This window comes from Cydia fagiglandana, chromosome 20 (genome assembly GCF_963556715.1).
Source record: "Cydia fagiglandana chromosome 20, ilCydFagi1.1, whole genome shotgun sequence".
Lineage (NCBI taxonomy): Eukaryota > Metazoa > Arthropoda > Insecta > Lepidoptera > Tortricidae > Cydia > Cydia fagiglandana.
The window spans coordinates 10,299,998-10,320,066 of record NC_085951.1 but is presented as its reverse complement, the minus strand read 5'-3'; the positions used below and the strand labels follow the sequence as shown (position 1 = coordinate 10,320,066).

The 20,069-nt window shown below is 36.9% G+C and overlaps 3 protein-coding genes across 3 annotated transcripts; 1 reads left to right on the top strand and 2 right to left on the bottom strand.

Annotated features, from left to right (window-relative positions):
• Nucleotides 1-12: 12 nt before the first annotated feature.
• On the bottom strand, nucleotides 13-1,647 carry LOC134674451 (adenosine deaminase 2-like). The gene has a single exon (XM_063532523.1). The coding sequence runs from the start codon at nucleotides 1,545-1,547 to the stop codon at nucleotides 36-38; it is 1,512 nt and encodes a 503-aa protein (XP_063388593.1). The 5' UTR covers nucleotides 1,548-1,647; the 3' UTR covers nucleotides 13-35.
• A 7,611-nt stretch (nucleotides 1,648-9,258) lies between these two features.
• LOC134674432 (adenosine deaminase 2-like) lies at nucleotides 9,259-10,819 on the bottom strand. The gene has a single exon (XM_063532502.1). The coding sequence runs from the start codon at nucleotides 10,779-10,781 to the stop codon at nucleotides 9,270-9,272; it is 1,512 nt and encodes a 503-aa protein (XP_063388572.1). The 5' UTR covers nucleotides 10,782-10,819; the 3' UTR covers nucleotides 9,259-9,269.
• A 6,587-nt stretch (nucleotides 10,820-17,406) lies between these two features.
• Nucleotides 17,407-19,005, top strand: LOC134674777 (adenosine deaminase 2-like). The gene has a single exon (XM_063532908.1). It carries the CDS (start codon nucleotides 17,473-17,475, stop codon nucleotides 18,979-18,981), a length of 1,509 nt encoding a protein of 502 aa, XP_063388978.1. The 5' UTR covers nucleotides 17,407-17,472; the 3' UTR covers nucleotides 18,982-19,005.
• The last annotated feature ends 1,064 nt before the right edge of the window (nucleotides 19,006-20,069 follow it).

The window sequence follows — 20,069 nt, the reverse complement described above, 5'->3', positions numbered from 1 at the left end:
CGCAATCATATCATTACCTCTCTAATATTTCAGAATTAAGAACCAATTGCTTGAAGAAATTCTCCGTTTCCAATAAACTTCGTCCACCGTTTTTCAAACTCGAATACAATCTTCTCTTTATCAGGATATGTGCTATAATACAAAGAATTTAAAGCGAGCTTTTTCAACAGTCTTAAGTCAGCTCGACGGCTGGCCACCCCTAAGAAAGTCAAATAGAAGTCGTGAGACATAGGGTCGGCCTCCCATACTCCTGGGTCATCGCTGGACAAAACTACAGGCATACCCTCAGCGAGGAACGTCGCTAAAGGATGATTCCTCACATCTTCAACCAATTTCAAAACATGGTTGGACACAACGTTAACTTCTAGCGCTATTCCTATTTTCTTGACTTCTTCTTTCAGAATAGGATGCTTAGCTATAGCGTAACCGTGACCTATACGTTTTGTCTTTAGGGCTACAGCATCAAAAATGTTCTCATCACTTAAACCTTGCCAATTAGTCTCACCAGCATGGAGGAAATAATCTAACTCGTCAGCAGCATCAACTAACTCGGGCAAATAATTTATTAGAGCCGGAGCTATATCTTCTTGGCCAACCAAATCAAAACCAGCAAAGAAACCCGGTAATTTCTTTTTTATGACTTTCGCTGTTCGAATATACTCTTTAACTGTATCCGAGTTTCCCATTTTTAATGGCGCATAGATTAATCTAACTCCGAAAAAATCTGGATAGTCACGCACAAACTCGTCTAGCACTTTTTTGTATATCTCCGCCGTCGCGACGGCATCATAAGTGTTACCGTCTAAATCGTACAATTCGGGCAAAACACTTCTCATTTCAATATACATGACGTTATCTTCTCTGAATGCTTTCAAAGTATCATAGAAGTATTGCTCCCAAAGCGGTTTATAGTACAGCAACCCACTGGTACTAATGAAATAATTTTGGAATTTCGACCACACTTTATTAATGTCAGTATAAACATCTAGAGGCTTGTCAATAACGATAGTGAAATGTTTCCTAAGTTCATCATCAAACTTTTCAACGTTGCCAGATGAATATCTGACGTTTTTGAGCAATTGCCATTGGTTGCCACACGGAGAAGTGGGTGTATCACTTGAGAACAGAAATTTTACGGTATCATCTTCGTAACAAATGTGTAAGTCGTCCCAGTATGTATAATTCAAAACATGGTCTGGGCCCAGTAATCCAGTATCGTGGGCATGTAAAACCGCTCCTTTCGGCATCTTCTGTATAATTTTGTACAAAGGCGTTTCCTTGACAGCATCCTTGTATTCAAAAAAGTGTTTCGAACAGTGAAAGAACTGAGGATTTTTAAATCCGTTATCCAATTCGTGTAGTTTAAGGGCCATAATAGTTTCATTAGCAACTAGTTCACTATCACTTAAAACAATGTCACTTCCCACCATCATGTTAAGTTCTTTATTTAAAAGATAGTTTCTTTCATCTTGCACTCTTTGGAGTTTATTCGATATCACTGCAGGTGCGAATAGTAAACAGCCGACAAGCGCCCACATCACCCACATGGCTGGTAAATAATGTCAACGACAGTTCACTCAACTTTATAAGATCGAGATCAAGGTTGTTTTCTCGTAGTTCGATACGAAGTGTGTTTGAAGGTAGCTCGCCCGCACCGACACGGCTCGTACTGCTATCGCGCCGTTGACATTAATCAAAACCTTATAACTATGGCACCTTAAAATATAGGTACTGTGAGATAACAACTGAATAAATATGATCATAGCATCGAATAAATGATTATGATTATGATTATGATTATGAACTGATAAAATACTAATTATATTTCTGACCTTTTATCCCTTTATCTTAAGTCGGGGATAACGCTAAATTATAGTTTTATATTTAATTTTTACAAGTTTTAATCAAGGGCAAATCTCATGAACTCATGAAAAATATCACACGGAAATTAGACTATATTTGCAAGACACCAATAAAAATCTTATAAAACTAAATTTCATATATGTAACTATATTCAGTTGTAGGTAAGTATATCGGTAACCTGCATAATTGCATGTCATAGCAGTATAATTTAATAGCTGAGGGATCTAACCAGTAAAGTTTTAATCAAAATTTTAGTTTTAATATTTATTGAGACCTGCTAGATGGAAATATTACCCGTCACAATAATTGTTCCCTTCTAATTACCTGGTTTTACACCCCCTCTTATGCGGGTAATCTATTTCTGTTACCGCGGTCTAGCATGCGTTGCGATCTGCGGGCGAGTCCATACTTGAAGTCGCGCTAGATGTATGGACTCCTACTACTACTTTATCGGTCGGATACCCGGTCAAAATCGTATTTAAAGGTACCGATTGGACGGAAGCTTGTTTGGATACCTTAAGACGAAACAGGAGCTGAGTTTTAAATATTTTAGGTAAATATACCCGTCTCGCTAACGGAAGCGGCTCCTAAAACTAGTGCGATAAGGACAAGGCGAAAAATCCTGCGTAAAAATCTCAAAAATCGAGGTTTCGTACTCGACTGTTTCCTCCTCCAAAACTTAACCAAGCGTAACCAAATTTGGAAATCTAAATGATTATGAAATTATCTGTGTCGGACCGTTTTGCTTTTTTGGCTAATTGATATCAGTTTTGAATACTACGCCTCTCATTGCGGCATAGTCAATGAGGCCATTTTGGACATTTTTGAAGGGCTCTAGCGCCTTAACTCCTTCGCCTTGCCGATAAAATCCATTTCATCCAACTAAAGGACCGTTCTAAATCTACTGTAGTAATCGGAGCAAAACGAAATAATTCATAGTGATTATGAATTTGTTCTGTATTAGGTAGTTCCACTTCTCTGCCAGATATCAATTTATTTAAATTGTTTAAAGTTAAAATGCCAACGTTCTTCTTCAACACATTCTGATACTTATTGTGAATAACTTTATAATAATAATAATTTTATGTTGATAGAAAATTGTTTTAGGGTTATTCTTAGAAACGCGTGGAGGTATCAAGTTGAAATAAATAACAAATACTAATGGCTCAGTTTAAAAAAAAATTGTGCTTAATTAAAAGTCGACTATTCTATCGACATCCATATGTCGATAGAATAGTCGATATTTAATTAAGCACTAGGAGCAGACGCATTTTTGCTCTCGCCGGCCGGGGTATGCATCATTCTACGCAGATAAAGTCGCGAGTAGAAGCTAGTAAGTATACCAAATAGTGAGGTTCCTTAGTCTCCCGTTGACCCCGAACGCTACAAAGAGTTATAAACGGGATATAAACCGTTTTAAATCAGTAACGTAGTATTAAATTAAAATTTGAACGAGTGTCCTAGCTATCTGTAACATTACGGCACATTAACACCATCAATTAACAGCACCGCCTGGAAGAAATGGTGAGTGACCTTTCAAAAAGACTTATTTCTACACTAGATATTCAGAAGACAACCTTCTACTACCAATTATAAGGTCGAAATTGAGACGGGAGCAGCGGAGGAGATAAGACGTTTTGATAAGAAACTGAGTAAATGATACGCGACTGTGAACATTCACGCTGGATCTGTCACAAAAAAAGTTTGTCTGAAGAGCCGCCTCAAGCAATTTAAAGATATGGATTAATTATATTCGTAATAGTGGCACTAGTGAGTAGAATCCGACCGAGCAAAAAATATCGAAGCAATCGAAAAATAAAATTGAAAATTTTTATTTTTCAGGTTTTTTGAAATTATTTATATGAAACCATATAAATAAAATATCAGAATCGAATTTAGCATCCTTGAGTTACACGAAAATGATACCAAACTTGACCACATTGCAAAACTTTATTTTTTACAAATTTCGGGGGGCACCCCCCCTTAAGTCAAAATTTTGCATCAAAAATCCGGTTGGCTCCCCTTCCTAAATCAATCTGTGAGTCAAAAGCAGCAACTCTGCAAAAGGAAATTCCATCATCATCATTTGTCGTATATCACACTTTTTTGTCGTGAGCGCCACGGACTATGGCGTCCTACTTCTGGGTAAAGGTCCCTTTGCTATTTCTCCGTCACGGTATCTTTGGCCAGCCGTTGAGACATACGTCCAAGTCATCCCGCCATCTCCGCCTGGTCCTTGCCCACCATCGCTATTTTGTGGGTGAATATGCGGCAAACTTTGCCGGCCCACTCCCATTTCAGCTTTAGCTTCAACATCAGTAATGCACTTTTTTGAACGCAGCTCGGTCAATCCGTTTTTCTCCTATTAGCATCTCGTCATAAAGTGCATTTTAATAATAAAATGGCAGAAACACTGGTAGAATGACGCTTGAGACGATTCAGACAGATTCAAAGCCGTCCATCTGGTCATCCACAAAATCAAAATAGCTCCGGATTTACCCTTGACGACGCATAGAGGCTGGACACAACTGGACATTAGGAAAAGACGACATTTAAGAAAAGATCCGGATTAAATCATCTCTTCTGAAGTTTCAATGCTCCAGTAATACCCGCACTAATGTCGACACCTATTCCTGAAGCGTCACTAATCATCTAATAGTTCACCCTTAGCCCAGGCGCCGCTCAGAAACGCATCGCGTCGCGTGACTATCCCATGAGCCGTGACGGTGACGTGACGGATCGAAACGTCGGATGAGCCGTGTCGGTGACGTGACGGACCGAAACGTCGCAACTCCGGTCGGTTTTCGAACGACTCCAACTTTGATTTTCAGCGGGGAAATTAAGTTATTTATTGTGAGCCGTGACGACATAATGATCCGAGTGCACTAATTAGTTCATTAAAGATTGTGTTTCTTGTTTTAGAGCTGTCGACGGGATAGTGTTGGGTATTTTGGGTTTTTAAGGGGAAAATATTTAGGTTACGTAAAATATTTACGATTAGGAATAATAGTAGGTATTTAGTATATATTAAAACTTTTCGGAAATAGCCTACGATACGTAAAATTAGAGATGCCCCGAATAGTGAATTTGGCCGAATACCGAATATTCGGCTCCTCTCTCGGCCGAATACCGAATATTCGGCGACCGAATATTCGGCATGACATGCGAACATTTTGAGTCACATGAAAAGTGTTCGCCAACAAAGCACAACATTTGCTAAGTTATATTTTTACGTTGAACAGAATTAATGTATGTAGTTAGTCAATCAAATTAGACCCATCATAAAAATAAAATATTTTGTAATCAAACAAATTCTCAAAAATATGCCTGTGTATTTAACTACTTTCCAAGAATACATTTTAAATATTAAAAATACCTAGTTTTTGGTAATTATTTTGTGTGATTTTTCTTTTTAGGTAGGTGCAACAGGTATTCGGTATTCGGCCGAATAATAGGCAACATTCGGCCGAATACCGAATATTCGGCAAAGTGGCCGAAAAGGCCGAATACCGAATAGTTGCCGAATATTCGTGGCATCTCTACGTAAAATAGAAAAATAATGTATAGGTACGAGGGTCGCACTGAAAGATTCGGGAATGGGACACTTAGAAATAACATAATAGAAAGAGGCATATAATTTATAAAAATGTAACTCTTTATAAAACTTTTAAGGTATATTCCATTTGGTTGTCATTTGTATTTAAGAATTACTGGCAATTTGAAAATTGTATGTCGAACATTATTTGAATTTTTGGCCAAGTGATTTTTCGGATCATATTTTTAAACGGTTTTCAATATACCCTCAGCGAATAAATAAAAGTTACAATGGGCTTCTGTTATTTTTTTATGAACTAGAGTTCATCGTACGCTCGTTTGCAGTTAAAAATAAATATGAAAGTCACTTTCATTTTATCCCATGGGTGATCTTAAAGAAGCATGTCATTCCAAAGCGACGTCAAAAATTAAAATCGCATTTGTGCTGTTAATTAAAAAGATTGCCAAAAAAGTTGCATATCGGCAGATTTCGACATTCCTAAATATTCATATGACAACAGTAAAAAAATCTTTTATATATATATACATTTAAAAAAAACTTCAATTCCGTTGGCTACTCCACGAATTTCATACAAAACCACTAAGGCCCCAAAATCGCCATACAAAAAGGACTTTGGGATTATGAGCCGTGTGCATTACAGAATGATTACTTTCAAAAGAAAATTTATATGCGTGGTCAGTTTGAGTTTAAGTATGCATTAAAATAAAGATTGACTGTCTAGATGCGACAGATTTCTCTATTCCCGACATTTTCAGTGCAACCCTCGTACCTACCTAATCACTATACCTATTTATTTGGTAAATGGCAAATTATTTAACACAGTCATTAGTTATAAGATTTTCAAGGAGAATTATTTAGTTTATTAGCTACTTAAGTTCATCATCATCATTGGCCACAGCATCTTTGCAAATGATAGTTGCAGCGACTAAAGAAGGTATTTTGAGGAGGTAATCTACAGCCTACACCGGCTGCGATGACTGTAAAGAGTGTAAAGACCAACACAACAACACAAGACTTAAGTTACCCTTTGATAAATATAACTTCAATTTGTTACACGACTGCCCAAAAAAGAGTGTATTGTTTTCATATACGACATGTCATTGTGAAGTCAAATCAATATCAAATCCAACTTGATTGACTTGTTAAGTTTGAATGTCTCTCCTGGCATTGTAGCAGAGTAAAACAATACATTGTACATCCTGAACCATGCTGCCCACTTGGGCGCGAACATGCTCTCCCAATTACTGGCGGAAACAATGGGACAGACAGACAATACGAATAATGAAATCGAGTTTATGTATGTTAAATAATGTTAGTCTTCAACTACGAACTATGTTACTACATCAATACATACCTATACGACTACCATCAGTTTGGCATTGACATAAACGCTATTGTGAACGTAATTTACTTTCTATACAGGGTGATTCATGAGACGTGAGCAGGACTAATCCTGCACACTCAGTAACTGATAATTGATCGATCACCGTCGTATTTAGGTGAAACATTCACACTTTTTCCTATTTTTAACTTTTTGGCGAGGGCAAATTTAATTCTCTACAATCATGGTCACCCTACAAGACCCAATTAATAAACATAAAACCTCTTTAACCGTAATGACAGCATTATGATTACGAAGAAAATAAACTGTCAAACTTGAGTGAGATACGAGTTTTCAAAAGTAACCAGACCGTGATGACATTCAATTTGACACAGAATATCGGTAGTTTAGTATTCCAATTGTAGGGTGACCATGCATGTCGTAAATAAATTAATAACTTTTTTTTTCAACATGACTAGAAAATTAACGCTATCCTCACTAATACTGATACGAAACAGTTGCTTATAATTTACGAAATGCGCAGTGCTAGTCCTGCTCACGTCTCCTGCATCACCCTGTATATCTCTTTAGCACTAATATGTCAGTACGAACGAGATGCATAGAATAGTTATTTGTACAACAAGAGATCAAAGTTTGATATTTCTTCGAGTGCTTATTTTGAGTCCCGTGCAAGCGAAAGATTCTATAATAGATCTACGAGCGTAGCGAGTGAATCTAATTTAGAATCTTGAGCGTAGTAAGGGATTCAAAAGCGCACGAGATGTAAATAACTTTGATCTCGTGTAGTACACAAAAATTTTCACCCTAAGCAGTGAGAACATACCTAGAGGGACATAGATAAAAGAACCCAAGTATATCGAACTTGTATTAGACCCCGCATGTTGAAATGACATTTGACTATAAAGGTCACTTGAATGACATTTTATCTCACTCAGTGAGCAAAATGCGATTTTGCTCACTCATTTTGTCTCAATCAGTGAGCAAAATGCGATTTTGCTCACTGAGTGAGTCAAAATGACTCAGTGAGCAAAATCGCATTTTGCTCACTGTTTTTAAGAAGCAAAGTACCCTTGTTCGAGCTGCCGAGGTGAAAAGTAAATTACGTTCACGATAGCGTTTATAAATGTCAATGCCAAACTGATGGTAGTCGTACTATTCTAAAATTTAAAAACGTGACAGTGAGACGCGAGAACGCGAAAGAAACTAGAGTTGGACCAAGAAAACTCTGCAATGATTTTGATAGCACACGCAGTGCAAGCGTTATTTTAAACGTCAAACTTCTATGAAATAATGACGTACGTATAAATAACACTTGCACTGCGTGGCTATCAAAATCGCTGCAGACTTTTCTTTGTCTCAAATGTCAATATTTGACGTATTTTCAAGTTCAAATCAGGCCGAAATGATAGTAAAACGAGTATAAAAGTCGTATCATATCAAAATTGATAATTATCAGCAGTAGCATATTAGGCCACCTCGTTATTAATACCACATTTGCGTAGGTACACTAGGCACATATTGAGATTGTATCAGTATGTGGTATATCTTTTGTATGAATTGTCGTAAAATGTTATAAATTAACGTTCTTTCAGCGTTAATATTCACATAATTATACGGTGTAACTAATTTATATCTTTATCCACGAGTGCTAAGCAATAGTTATTGACATGACTTATTAAACTTATACTTAATACCTTTAGGCCCCTTGCACCATTCCAGTAACCCGGGATTAACCGGTTAAACCTGGGGTTTCCATGGTTACCAGTACAATTTAACACTAGGTTAACGGTTTAATCCCGGGTTAGTGGAATGGTGCAAGTGGGCCTTAATTATACACAAACACCCATATAAAAAAATACCCGTATATTTTCGCTATACCTACCTATTCGAATTATAATTCTCTGCACAGCATAAATGAACGTTAGGTATGTAGGTAAGGTAAATAAGTAGGTACATGTTTAGTTTTTTTTAAATAATTTGTATTCACATAATTACTTTATCTATACCTACTTAAATAAATTGACAATAATTTAAACACAGTTTTGATCAAACCTTGTTATATAAGTAGTTAAGTACATTTAAAAAATATTTTAAAATGAATTATTTACTCACTTCAGATCAGACCAAGTAACACCTGAATGGTATACATAAGCAACAAGATTTTTCAAAGTTAACCGTTTTTTTGAACTCCAGTGTACGGTCGAATTCACAAGTACGTGTACAAGCCAACTTTCCAAAAATATATTTACACTACCTTACTGTCAGTGACTCAGAGAAAAGCGTATAATATAATACCTTATATTATTGGAACATTGGCTTGAAGAGATGTTTGTGAGATGTGATGTGTAAACATTTGACATAATTTTCATATTACAAAAAACATTTCTATTCTCCACACTATCATACAAACATACCAACGGTAGATTTAGACTACATACTTATTATACATTTTAGTCACCCAGTCGATATCAGCCGCAATCATATCATTACCTCTCTAATATTTCAGAATTAAGAACCAATTGCTTGAAGAAATTGTCCGTTTCCAATAAACTTCGTCCACCGTTTTTCAAACTCGAATACAATCTTCTCTTTATCAGGATATGTGCTATAATACAAAGAATTTAAAGCAAGCTTTTTCAACAGTCTTAAGTCAGCTCGACGGCTGGCCACCCCTAAGAAAGTCAAATAGAAGTCGTGAGACATAGGGTCGGCCTCCCACACTCCTGGGTCATCGCTGGACAAAACTACAGGCATACCCTCAGCGAGGAACGTCGCTAAAGGATGATTCCTCACATCTTCAACCAATTTCAAAACATGGTTAGACACAACATTGACTTCCAGCGCTATTCCTCTTTTCTTGACTTCTTCTTTCAGAATAGGATGCTTAGCTATAGCGTAACCGTGACCTATACGTTTTGTCTTTAGAGCTACAGCATCAAAAATGTTCTCATCGCTTAAACCTTGCCAATTAGTCTCACCAGCATGGAGGAAATAATCTAACTCATCAGCAGCATCAACTAACTCGGGCAAATAATTTATTAGAGCCGGAGCTATATCTTCTTGGCCAACCAGATCAAAACCAGCAAAGAAACCAGGTAATTTCTTTTTTATGACTTTCGCTGTTCGAATATACTCTTTAACTGTATCCGAGTTTCCCATTTTTAATGGCGCATAGATTAATCTAACTCCGAAAAAATCTGGATAGTCACGCACAAACTCGTCGAGCACTTTTTTGTATATCTCCGCCGTCGCGACGGCATCATAAGTGTTACCATCTAAATCGTACAACTCTGGCAAAACACTTCTCATTTCAATATACATGACGTTATCTTCTCTGAATGCTTTCAAAGTATCATAGAAGTATTGCTCCCAAAGCGGTTTATAGTACAGCAACCCACTGGTACTAATAAAATAATTTTGGAATTTCGACCACACTTTATTAATGTCAGTATAAACATCTAGAGGCTTGTCAATAACGATAGTGAAATGTTTCCTAAGTTCATCATCAAACTTTTCAACGTTGCCAGATGAATATCTGACGTTTTTGAGCAATTGCCATTGGTTGCCACACGGAGAAGTGGGTGTATCACTTGAGAACAGAAATTTTACGGTATCATCTTCGTAACAAATGTGTAAGTCGTCCCAGTATGTATAATTCAAAACATGGTCTGGGCCCAGTAATCCAGTATCGTGGGCATGTAAAACCGCTCCTTTCGGCATCTTCTGTATAATTTTGTACAAAGGCGTTTCCTTGACAGCATCCTTGTATTCAAAAAAGTGTTTCGAACAGTGAAAGAACTCAGGATTTTTAAATCCGTTATCCAATTCGTGTAGTTTAAGGGCCATAATAGTTTCATTAGCAACTAGTTCACTATCACTTAAAACAATGTCACTTCCCACCATCATGTTAAGTTCTTTATTTAAAAGATAGTTTCTTTCATCTTGCACTCTTTGGAGTTTATTCGATATCACTGCAGGTGCGAATAGTAAACAGCCGACAAGCGCCCACATCACCCACATGGCTGGTAAATAATGTCAACGACAGTTCACTCAACTTTATAAAATCGAGATCAAGGTTGTTTTCTCGTAGTTCGATACGAAGTGTGTTTGAAGGTAGCTCGCCCGCACCGACACGGCTCGTACTGCTATCGCGCCGTTGACATTAATCAAAACCTTATAACTATGGCACCTTAAAATATAGGTACTGTGAGATAACAACTGATAAAATACTAATTATATTTCTGACATTTTATCCCTTTATCTTAAGTCGGGGATAACGCTAAATTATAGTTTTATATTTCATTTTTACATGTTTTAATCAAGGACAAATCTCATGAACTCATGAAAAATATCACACGGAAATTAGACTATATTTGCAAGACACCAATAAAAATCTTATAAAACTAAATTTCATATATGTAACTATATTCAGTTGTAGGTAAGTATATCGGTAACCTGCATAATTGCATATCATAGCAGTATAATTTAATAGCTGAGGGATCTAACCAGTAAAGTTTTAATCAAAATTTTAGTTTTAAGATTTATTGAGACCTGCTAGATGGAAATATTACCCGTCACAATAATTGTTCCCTTCTAATTACCTGGTTTTACACCCCCTCTTATGCGGGTAATCTATTTCTGTTACCGCGGTCTAGCATGCGTTGCGATCTGCGCGCGAGTCCATACTTGAAGTCGCGCTAGATGTATGGACTCCTACTACTACTTTATCGGTCGGATACCCGGTCAAAATCGTATTTAAAGGTACCGATTGGACGGAAGCTTGTTTGGATACCTTAAGACGAAACAGGAGCTGAGTTTTAAATATTTTAGGTAAATATACCCGTCTCGCTAACGGAAGCGGCTCCTAAAACTAGTGCGATAAGGACAAGGCGAAAAATCCTGCGTAAAAATCTCAAAAATCGAGGTTTCGTACTCGACTGTTTCCTCCTCCAAAACTTAACCAAGCGTAACCAAATTTGGAAATCTAAATGATTATGAAATTATCTGTGTCGGACCGTTTTGCTTTTTTGGCTAATTGATATCAGTTTTGAATACTACGCCTCTCATTGCGGCATAGTCAATGAGGCCATTTTGGACATTTTTGAAGGGCTCTAGCGCCTTAAAAACAAAAATATCAAAAACAGCAAAACAGTCCGATACAGATATATTGACAATATTAATCTGTGTTGAAAAAATCATTGCTCTAGCATCAAAACCCACGGAGGAAACAGTCGAGTACGTTTGTATGGAGAAATGACCACTCCTGTTGGCTCTTAAGTATGTATTGATATCGGTACCGAAATGCTACTTTAACGGTCGGGTACCTTTAAAGACCGGTCAACACCGTTTTTAAAGGTACCTTAACGCAACTCATGCTAGACCAGGGTTGAGTTATCGTAAAAAAACCGGGCAAGTGCGAGTCGGACTCGCGCACGAAGGGTTCCGTACCATGAAGCAAAAAATAAAAAAAGGAAAAAATGCAAAAAGAAAACGGTCACCCATCCAAGTACTGACCACGCCCGACGTTGCTTAACTTTGGTCAAAAATCACGTTTGCTGTATGGGAGCCCCACTTAAATCTTTATTTTATTCTGTTTTTAGTATTTGTTGTTATAGCGGCAACAGAAATACATCATCTGTGAAAATTTCAACTGTCTAGCTATCACGGTTCGTGAGATACAGCCCGGTGACAGACAGACGGACAGACGGACGGACGGACGGACGGACAGCGAAGTCTTAGTAATAGGGTCCCGTTTTACCCTTTGGGTACGGAACCCTAAAAACTAGGACATAAATTATACGCAATACATTTATGAATTTTTGTTGTCAATTGTTTTTACGATGCCGGCAAGTTATGTTATCATTAAAACACGAATATCTACAACGATAATAATTATCAATTTGTATTTTACATGTGAATAACTTTACTGTTACGATACATGTAATATTTTTAGCTTAAAGTAGGTGATCTAATTATTATTTCTGATAGTATCGTCTATAGCAGAGTTGACGATTAATATATATCAACCATATAAATAACAATTAAAATAAACCTTAATGCAGCGTGATAAGGCTCCACGGGCATTTGTTGATGTATTCGGTAGGTACAGTCGGCAACAGATATATCGGAGCGGTCAAGGCGCTCAGAAACATCTGTACACGCCTCTATCTAGAAGTAAGTATGTTTGAGACATCGTAACTCTGTCCTAGCGTATGGGGCCCAATACATACCACGAATCTTCTCTTTCCGAACAGACTTAGACTCTAGTAGCACTCCCCACAATCTCTCTGCTTTGCCTTAAGGTTGACTGGTAGACAATGCTTTTTGGCATTAAGTCCGCCTTTTGTACGATAAGTTTTCTTTTGTGCAATAAAGTTTAAATAAATAAATAAGTTTCTGGAGTTTACCTCTCATCTACTCGAAAGTGAGCTGGAAGAGATCGCTTATTGGGATAAGTTCGCCTTTGTACATCTTTGTAATTTAGTTTTGTAAACCTGTTTTGTTTACAATAAAGTGATTACTACTACTACATAGACTAGGAATCCTCTAGACCGAGTTTAGAGCAATTATTTCATGCAACCGATGATGTCGAAAATGCGGGGGTGTGCGGGACGAGGTGAGCGAAATCCCGTGCCGTGATTGGTCCGTTCAAAGACACGGACGTCACACAAAGACACTTTCGACTCGAACATGGAGTAAAATTACCGTATGCGTGGCAGAGGGGGTAGCGCGACTATGCTAAGTCTGGAGGATGTTTTGTCTGGATACTACTACTACTACTAAATAAATAGAAGTGGGTAACATACTCTCTTATCTTGCAATTTATTGATATAAAGACTAAACATGTCAAATGACGTCAGACGCATATCGTACTGACCTCCGGAGTAATATATCTACAGCCTATTATCATCAAATTATCGACAACGACTATACAGTGTGTTTTCTGTAACAGGAGCAATAAATTAAACTGTAGGCTGTACTCATCAAACTGACCAACATTTGTTCAGCAACTTTTAAAAATTATTATAAAAAAATTGTAATTTAAGGGTATTTTTGCGAAAACAGTGAACGTTTTTCTTCATATTACTAGAGTGAAATTAAGATTATAAAATAATAAAGCTTGTCAAATATTTATTTAATAAATAAATATTATAGGACATTCTTACACAGATTGACTAACTCCCTCAGTAAGCTCAAGAAGGCCTGTGTTGTGGGTACCTACTGAGACAACGATATACATAATATATAAATATTTAAATACATAGAAAACAACCATGACTCAGGAACAAATATCTGTGTCATCACACATAAATCAATGCCCTTACTGGGATTAGAACCCAGGACCATCGGCTTCACAAGCAGGGTCACTACCCACTAGGCCAGACTGGTCGTCAATTTATTTATAAATGAAGAATGTCTATAGAGCGAATATTTTAAATTAAAGAGCTGTAAGTACACCTAAGAAATCACATGAAAAAGGAAAGGAAACTAAATACGGGCTTTTGTAGTGTACCAGAGGTACCTAAACGTTCGTTAAAACACTTAGTCCTGGTGTAAATTACAACCGCGGTGAGCTCAAAAGGGTTCACTTTCAAAGCATTGAAGAAACTTAAAAAAAAAGAAATGCAAAGAACTCCGCCATGCTGATTTTATGCAAAGGGTTGGGGTAAGCACAAGACAAGTGCCACTCCATCGTACCGCCCCGCCTGTAGGTATTCGTTAAAAAATATGGCTGCATAGGGTGTCACGTATGAGTCGAGATGAGTATTGCAGTGTCAACTGCACTTTAATCTTCTGATTGCTTCGTGTAATAATGTCAAGTGCTTGTGTGTTGTCTGTAGATACATGTACCTGCATTAAGATGGATTAGGTTTTTACCTTTTGAAGTGGCAAAGCATATCAAATGCTTAGATCTGTAGCGGTGATTGATGATAAAGCCTGGGTAAGTATGTATTACTCATCAATTTAGTTATTTTATTATACTCATCAACTTACTTATATTTCGCACGTCGCACGTGTAATTTCAAGACGTAACATATTTATTTTATTTACAGGTTGGCTACATAATAACTACATTCCCGTTGCCAGGGCAGTTTTGGGATTATACTGAGCGACTTTTACTATGGGACCAACCACGGAATCGCGAAAAAAATTTGGCTATTTTATACATTTTGGCTGGTCCATTTTCTATGGGAGGGTTAATATTCTCTTCAATGTACGCTATCATCAGTGTAATTGACGTTGCTTGTCATTGTCACGCTTTACGTCTTAGAATAAACTTTAAAGTGTGCTAAAAATCTGAACACAAAGTTTATGCATTTTTAAAAGTTGCTGAACAAATGTTGGTCAGTTCGCAGACTACAGCCTACAGTTAAATTTTTTGCTCATGTTACAAGACACACCCGTTATAACTGAATTCCAATAACAATGTTCTATAGATGTTTTAGTCTGTTTACGATTTAGGTCAACTTTTTGTTGTTCCTTTTACAAACGGATAGGTAGGTACGTAGGTAATAGGATTCATTAGCATTTATTTCATAGTAAATATACCTACTTATCTATGGTTTATTTTATTTTCATAATTAATAAACACCAGTATGTCGTGACATTCTTTTTTCATAAACGAAACGGTAAATTATATAAAAAGTTGTTGGAATCTTTCTTGACTAACAATAAGTATTTTTGCATATGTTTTCGTTTATTTCGCGATATTACGGTAGGTTTACATTTTTTAGCACGTAAAAATGCAAACAACACATATTTAGTGAGCAATGATTATTACATAGTTAATCGTGAGTCATATGTGTAAACGTGTAATGCATAATAATAAATAATGTAGGTACGTTAACTGTTACATATTTAAGATCCTAGAGATAGTTCGAAAAGTGTACCTATGTTTATGATACTGACTATATATGTATAGTATGGTATGTATTAACAGTAGGTATTAAGTGTCTTGGCATAAGTAGCTGTAAACTTATATAGTTCGTTTTTTTTAGCATTAGAAAGAACTTGAAAGAAGGTAAGCGATCTTAACATGTCTTTTAATTGAAAAACGCTTTTTAAAAATCAATAATTATTACTTGCAATAAGTATTACAGAAGACTATAAAAGATCGTATGACATTCATAATTGTTACATAGCCGTTACTTATTTATAAAATGTGTTTTTCAATTAAAAGACACATCAAGATTGTTTACCTAATTTCTAATGCTAAAAAAAACGAACTATAGAGTCAAACCGTAAAAAGTCTGCAGCGATTTTGATAGCCCGCGCAGTGCAAGTGTCATTTTAAACGTCAAATTTCTATGAAATTATGACGTATAAATAACACTTACGCTGCGTGGGCTATCATATCCGCTGATGCAGACTTTTATTGGTGCGACTATACTTGAATAAAGAATAAACGTAGCCGCGGGCATAAAATTAATCTCTCGTTATCCTTTGTGTTACAATTCTTTACATCCAAAAAAAATCAGACAGATATTTATGTTTTATGAATATTCCTGTCCAGTTTTATGCAATTTAAGCATGTCGTTTCAAAATGAGAGCGTAACTTCAATTGTATGGGAGCGGCTTTTTTTTCGTGTAACTGGAAAAATTGCAGGATGTTATCGTTTAGTGGTACTTAGGTAAAGTTGGCTGAAAATGAGGTCTAAGTGACCAACACAACTATGTTGGTACAGTCAGCAGCAGAAGTTGCTCAGCTAAGCGGGCGAGGTGTTCAAAATTAGCTTGACGCGCTCTTAATATTCACTTAACAATAAAGTTGCGACAAGATCATTTTGAACACCTAGCCCGCTTAGCATCTTCTGCTGCTGACTGTATTGTAAGAGAATAAGTGCATTAAAGGTACCTAACGTGTATGTATACAGTCACCTGCAATAATATGTTACTCTTCGAATGCCGCAAAATATGTGACACGCTCTTATGGCTCTATACACATATTATAAGATCGTGTCAGATACTTTTGCAGCCTTCGTTTTTTTTTTTATTTTTTTACAAAGTTACAGTTTTCAGATGTCTCCTTGTATTTGTAGTGTAAGACGATATTACTAGCCAAATTTCATAGTTCTAGGTCAACGGGAAGTACCCTATCAATTTTGATTCCCTTGAGAGTGTCGAAAAAGACGTTTTATGCGGCATAAACGGCCGTATCCCTATTTTACGTTAGAAGTTTGTTTTTTCACAGCTTCAAGAGACTGTAGACCCGAGTATATGGTTTTAATACTTTTTAATTTCAACTCGATACCTCCATAGTTCCCGTAGTGTAGTAGTTCCCGAGATAAACGGTCTTGACAGACAGACGGACGGACAACAAAGTAATTCTATGAGGGTTCCGTTTTTTCCTTTTGAAGTTTTGAGGCACGGAACCCTAAAGACAATTTTTTATAAGTGACATCGTTCGGCAGGATGTCTTTAAAAAATAATACCTCCGGATGGTTACGTTTCTCATACATATGTAAAATAAAATAATCTCATTGTATTGAATCATTCACACAACAACTGACAAATGTAATTTTCGTATGTCCTCGCATTGTAAACTTGGCTAAGCATCAAATTATGTTATGACTAAACAATCTACATTACAGAACGAGCACGTATTAAATAGCAAACTGAATACAATAACGTTCGGTTATTGATACAAGTAGGGTCATTGTTCGTAAGAAACTCAGTGCCGATCCGTGCGCGCTGGCAGCGCGACCTCGACATGCGGGCTCTTACTCTGATCACTATACTACTCGTTCATAAATACCCTACCGAATGTAACAGTGATTACAAGACCAAGCGTGCTCAGATACTCCACGATGAAGACAAACTCACGCTCGGAGGTAACATCAACCTCACACAAGAAGAAACTAAAGTAAACAACTGCCTAATGAAACACAAAAACGACGAAATCGACTACGCTTTCGAACACCCAGAATACTTCAACTTCTCTTACCATTTCTTTAAGTATAAGGACGGGATAAGTAATTCAAAAGTCTACAAAATCATCAAGGATGTACCGAAAGGCGCGGCATTGCATTTGCATGATGTTGGATTGTTGGGACCAGATTATTTGCTAAACATAACCTACATGGACGGACTTTACTTTTGTTTTGATAATGATAACAACAAGGTGTTATTGAAGTTTTCAAATAAAATACCGGATACTAATTGTAATTGGAAACTAATGCGTGATGTAAGAAGGATGTCTAATAATGTCGGGAAATTCGACGCTGAGCTAAGGAAACACTTCACAATGGTAGTAGACGACCCAGCTCACGTTTATCCGTGTATCAAAAATACATGGACTGCCTTCATGAATTATTTTAACACTATATTCCCGATGGTAACCTACCGACCTGTATGGGAACAATACTTTTACGACGTACTAAAAAGATTCAGAGAAGATAACATCATGTATGTAGAAGTTAGAACCATACTACCGCCTCTATATGAGTTAGATGGGACGACCTATGACCCTGTCGTCACCGCTAAAGCGTACAAGAAAATCGCCAATAGATTTGTGAAAGATCACCCAGATTTTATCGGTGCAAAAGTGATATACGCTCCGCCCAGAAACGTGGATACAAACGCCTTGGCAACTTACTTGCAAATCGCGAAAAGGGTCAAAGCAGAAGTGCTAGATTTCTTCGCTGGTTTCGATTTAGTCGGACAAGAGGATTTAGGGAAACCGTTGCTAGATTTTGTGCCACAGTTAACAGCGGCAGCGGGTCAGTTGACGTATTTCTTTCACGCTGGCGAAACAGATTGGTATGGCACATCGACGGATGAAAATCTAGTAGACGCTATTTTATTGGGGGCGAAGCGGATAGGTCATGCTTACGCTTTGCCGAAACACCCTCTTTTAATTGAGGAGGTATTGAAACGTGACATCGGTTTGGAAGTGAACGTGATCTCAAATGCTGTGTTGTCATTGGTGCAAGACGTGCGTAACCATCCTCTGGCGTCTTTCTTCGCTCATGGCCTGCCAGTGGTCATATCCAGTGATGACCCTGGAGCTTGGGAGGCAGACCCGCTGTCTGACGACTTTTATGTAGCCTTTATGGGAGTGGCCAGTAAGACGTCAGATTTGAGACTGTTGAAACAATTGGCTTTGAACTCTTTGAAGTATAGTGCGCTGGAAGGAGACGCCAAAACGAAGGCGTTTGAAAAGTTTAACGGGAAATGGAACGATTTTGTTAATAATTTTCAGTGTAGCTCGTATAATTAAAAATATTATTACTAATATCGGACACTTAAGTTTTTTTTAACACCCCAACCAAACCAATTCCTGTTTCATGGAAACTAAATATGTAAATGAAATTTTAAGTTAGATAATCTTATTCAAAATATACAAAAAAAACGTGTAATGAGACCTATAAGACGTACGTGACAATTGTCACAAACTTTATGAAAACTATCAGTAGGAAATATATTTTATTATAATTATTAGAACTGTAAGTATTATATTACTCATCAATTACCTAGCAATCCTAGAACATTCGAACTAGGTAGGTAGGTACTCAAAAGGTGTGTCGCAGCATAAAAATACATGTAATGGTTTTCCTGTTATTGTTCTATTACTATACGCGGTATGTATACCTACATAAATAATTTCAAAATACAAATACAAATGCATTTATTTCATTACTTTTTACATCAGTTCTTAGGTATAATATATAATAGTTAGGTAGGTAATTAGTCCATCTTAGGTATATGGAGTAAGTAGGTAAGTATTTAATCTAAACATTATGCAACAAATTGTGTAAGTAATGAAAAGGGTGCGGGTACAGCTTGCTGAATTTAAACCCGCCCTTGGTCAGCTAATTGGAATGGTATTAAGATTATCTAATATTTAAATTTTGAAATTGACATATAAAACAAAACATTAGTATGTAACAATAGTTTTCTTACGGGGTACTTAATACAGGAACAGTATAGCATAATATGTTTCGCGTGGTTAGTATTTACCTAAAAGTTAACTTTATGAACGCATCCCTCACGGGGCTAGTCACGTGTATATTCTCAAACTCTTTTTGAATATTTCATAACAATTACCTACTTTAGGTACCATCAGTCCATCACGCTCCGCGACTGTCGTCCCATTTAGGGTCCTAGCTAAATTGGTTGCTCAATACTTACGCTATAGAATTTCCAATTTAGCAAGAACCCTAAATGGCATAACAATCCCGTGTGGTGACTTTACCAGTACCACTGAGGACTGCACGGCTACCACGAGTTGGCATTTGAGATTTAAGTACGTTAGCGACTGCGTAAATCGATCGCAGTCCATCTCGCTCGCACTGATTAATTACGTAT

What these genes read in the sequence shown, in the direction of transcription:
- LOC134674432 (XM_063532502.1), bottom strand. Translation starts at nt 10,781, where the DNA reads ATGTGGGTGATGTGGGCGCTTGTCGGCTGTTTACTATTCGCACCTGCA.
- LOC134674451 (XM_063532523.1), bottom strand. Translation starts at nt 1,547, where the DNA reads ATGTGGGTGATGTGGGCGCTTGTCGGCTGTTTACTATTCGCACCTGCA.
- LOC134674777 (XM_063532908.1), top strand. Translation starts at nt 17,473, where the DNA reads ATGCGGGCTCTTACTCTGATCACTATACTACTCGTTCATAAATACCCT.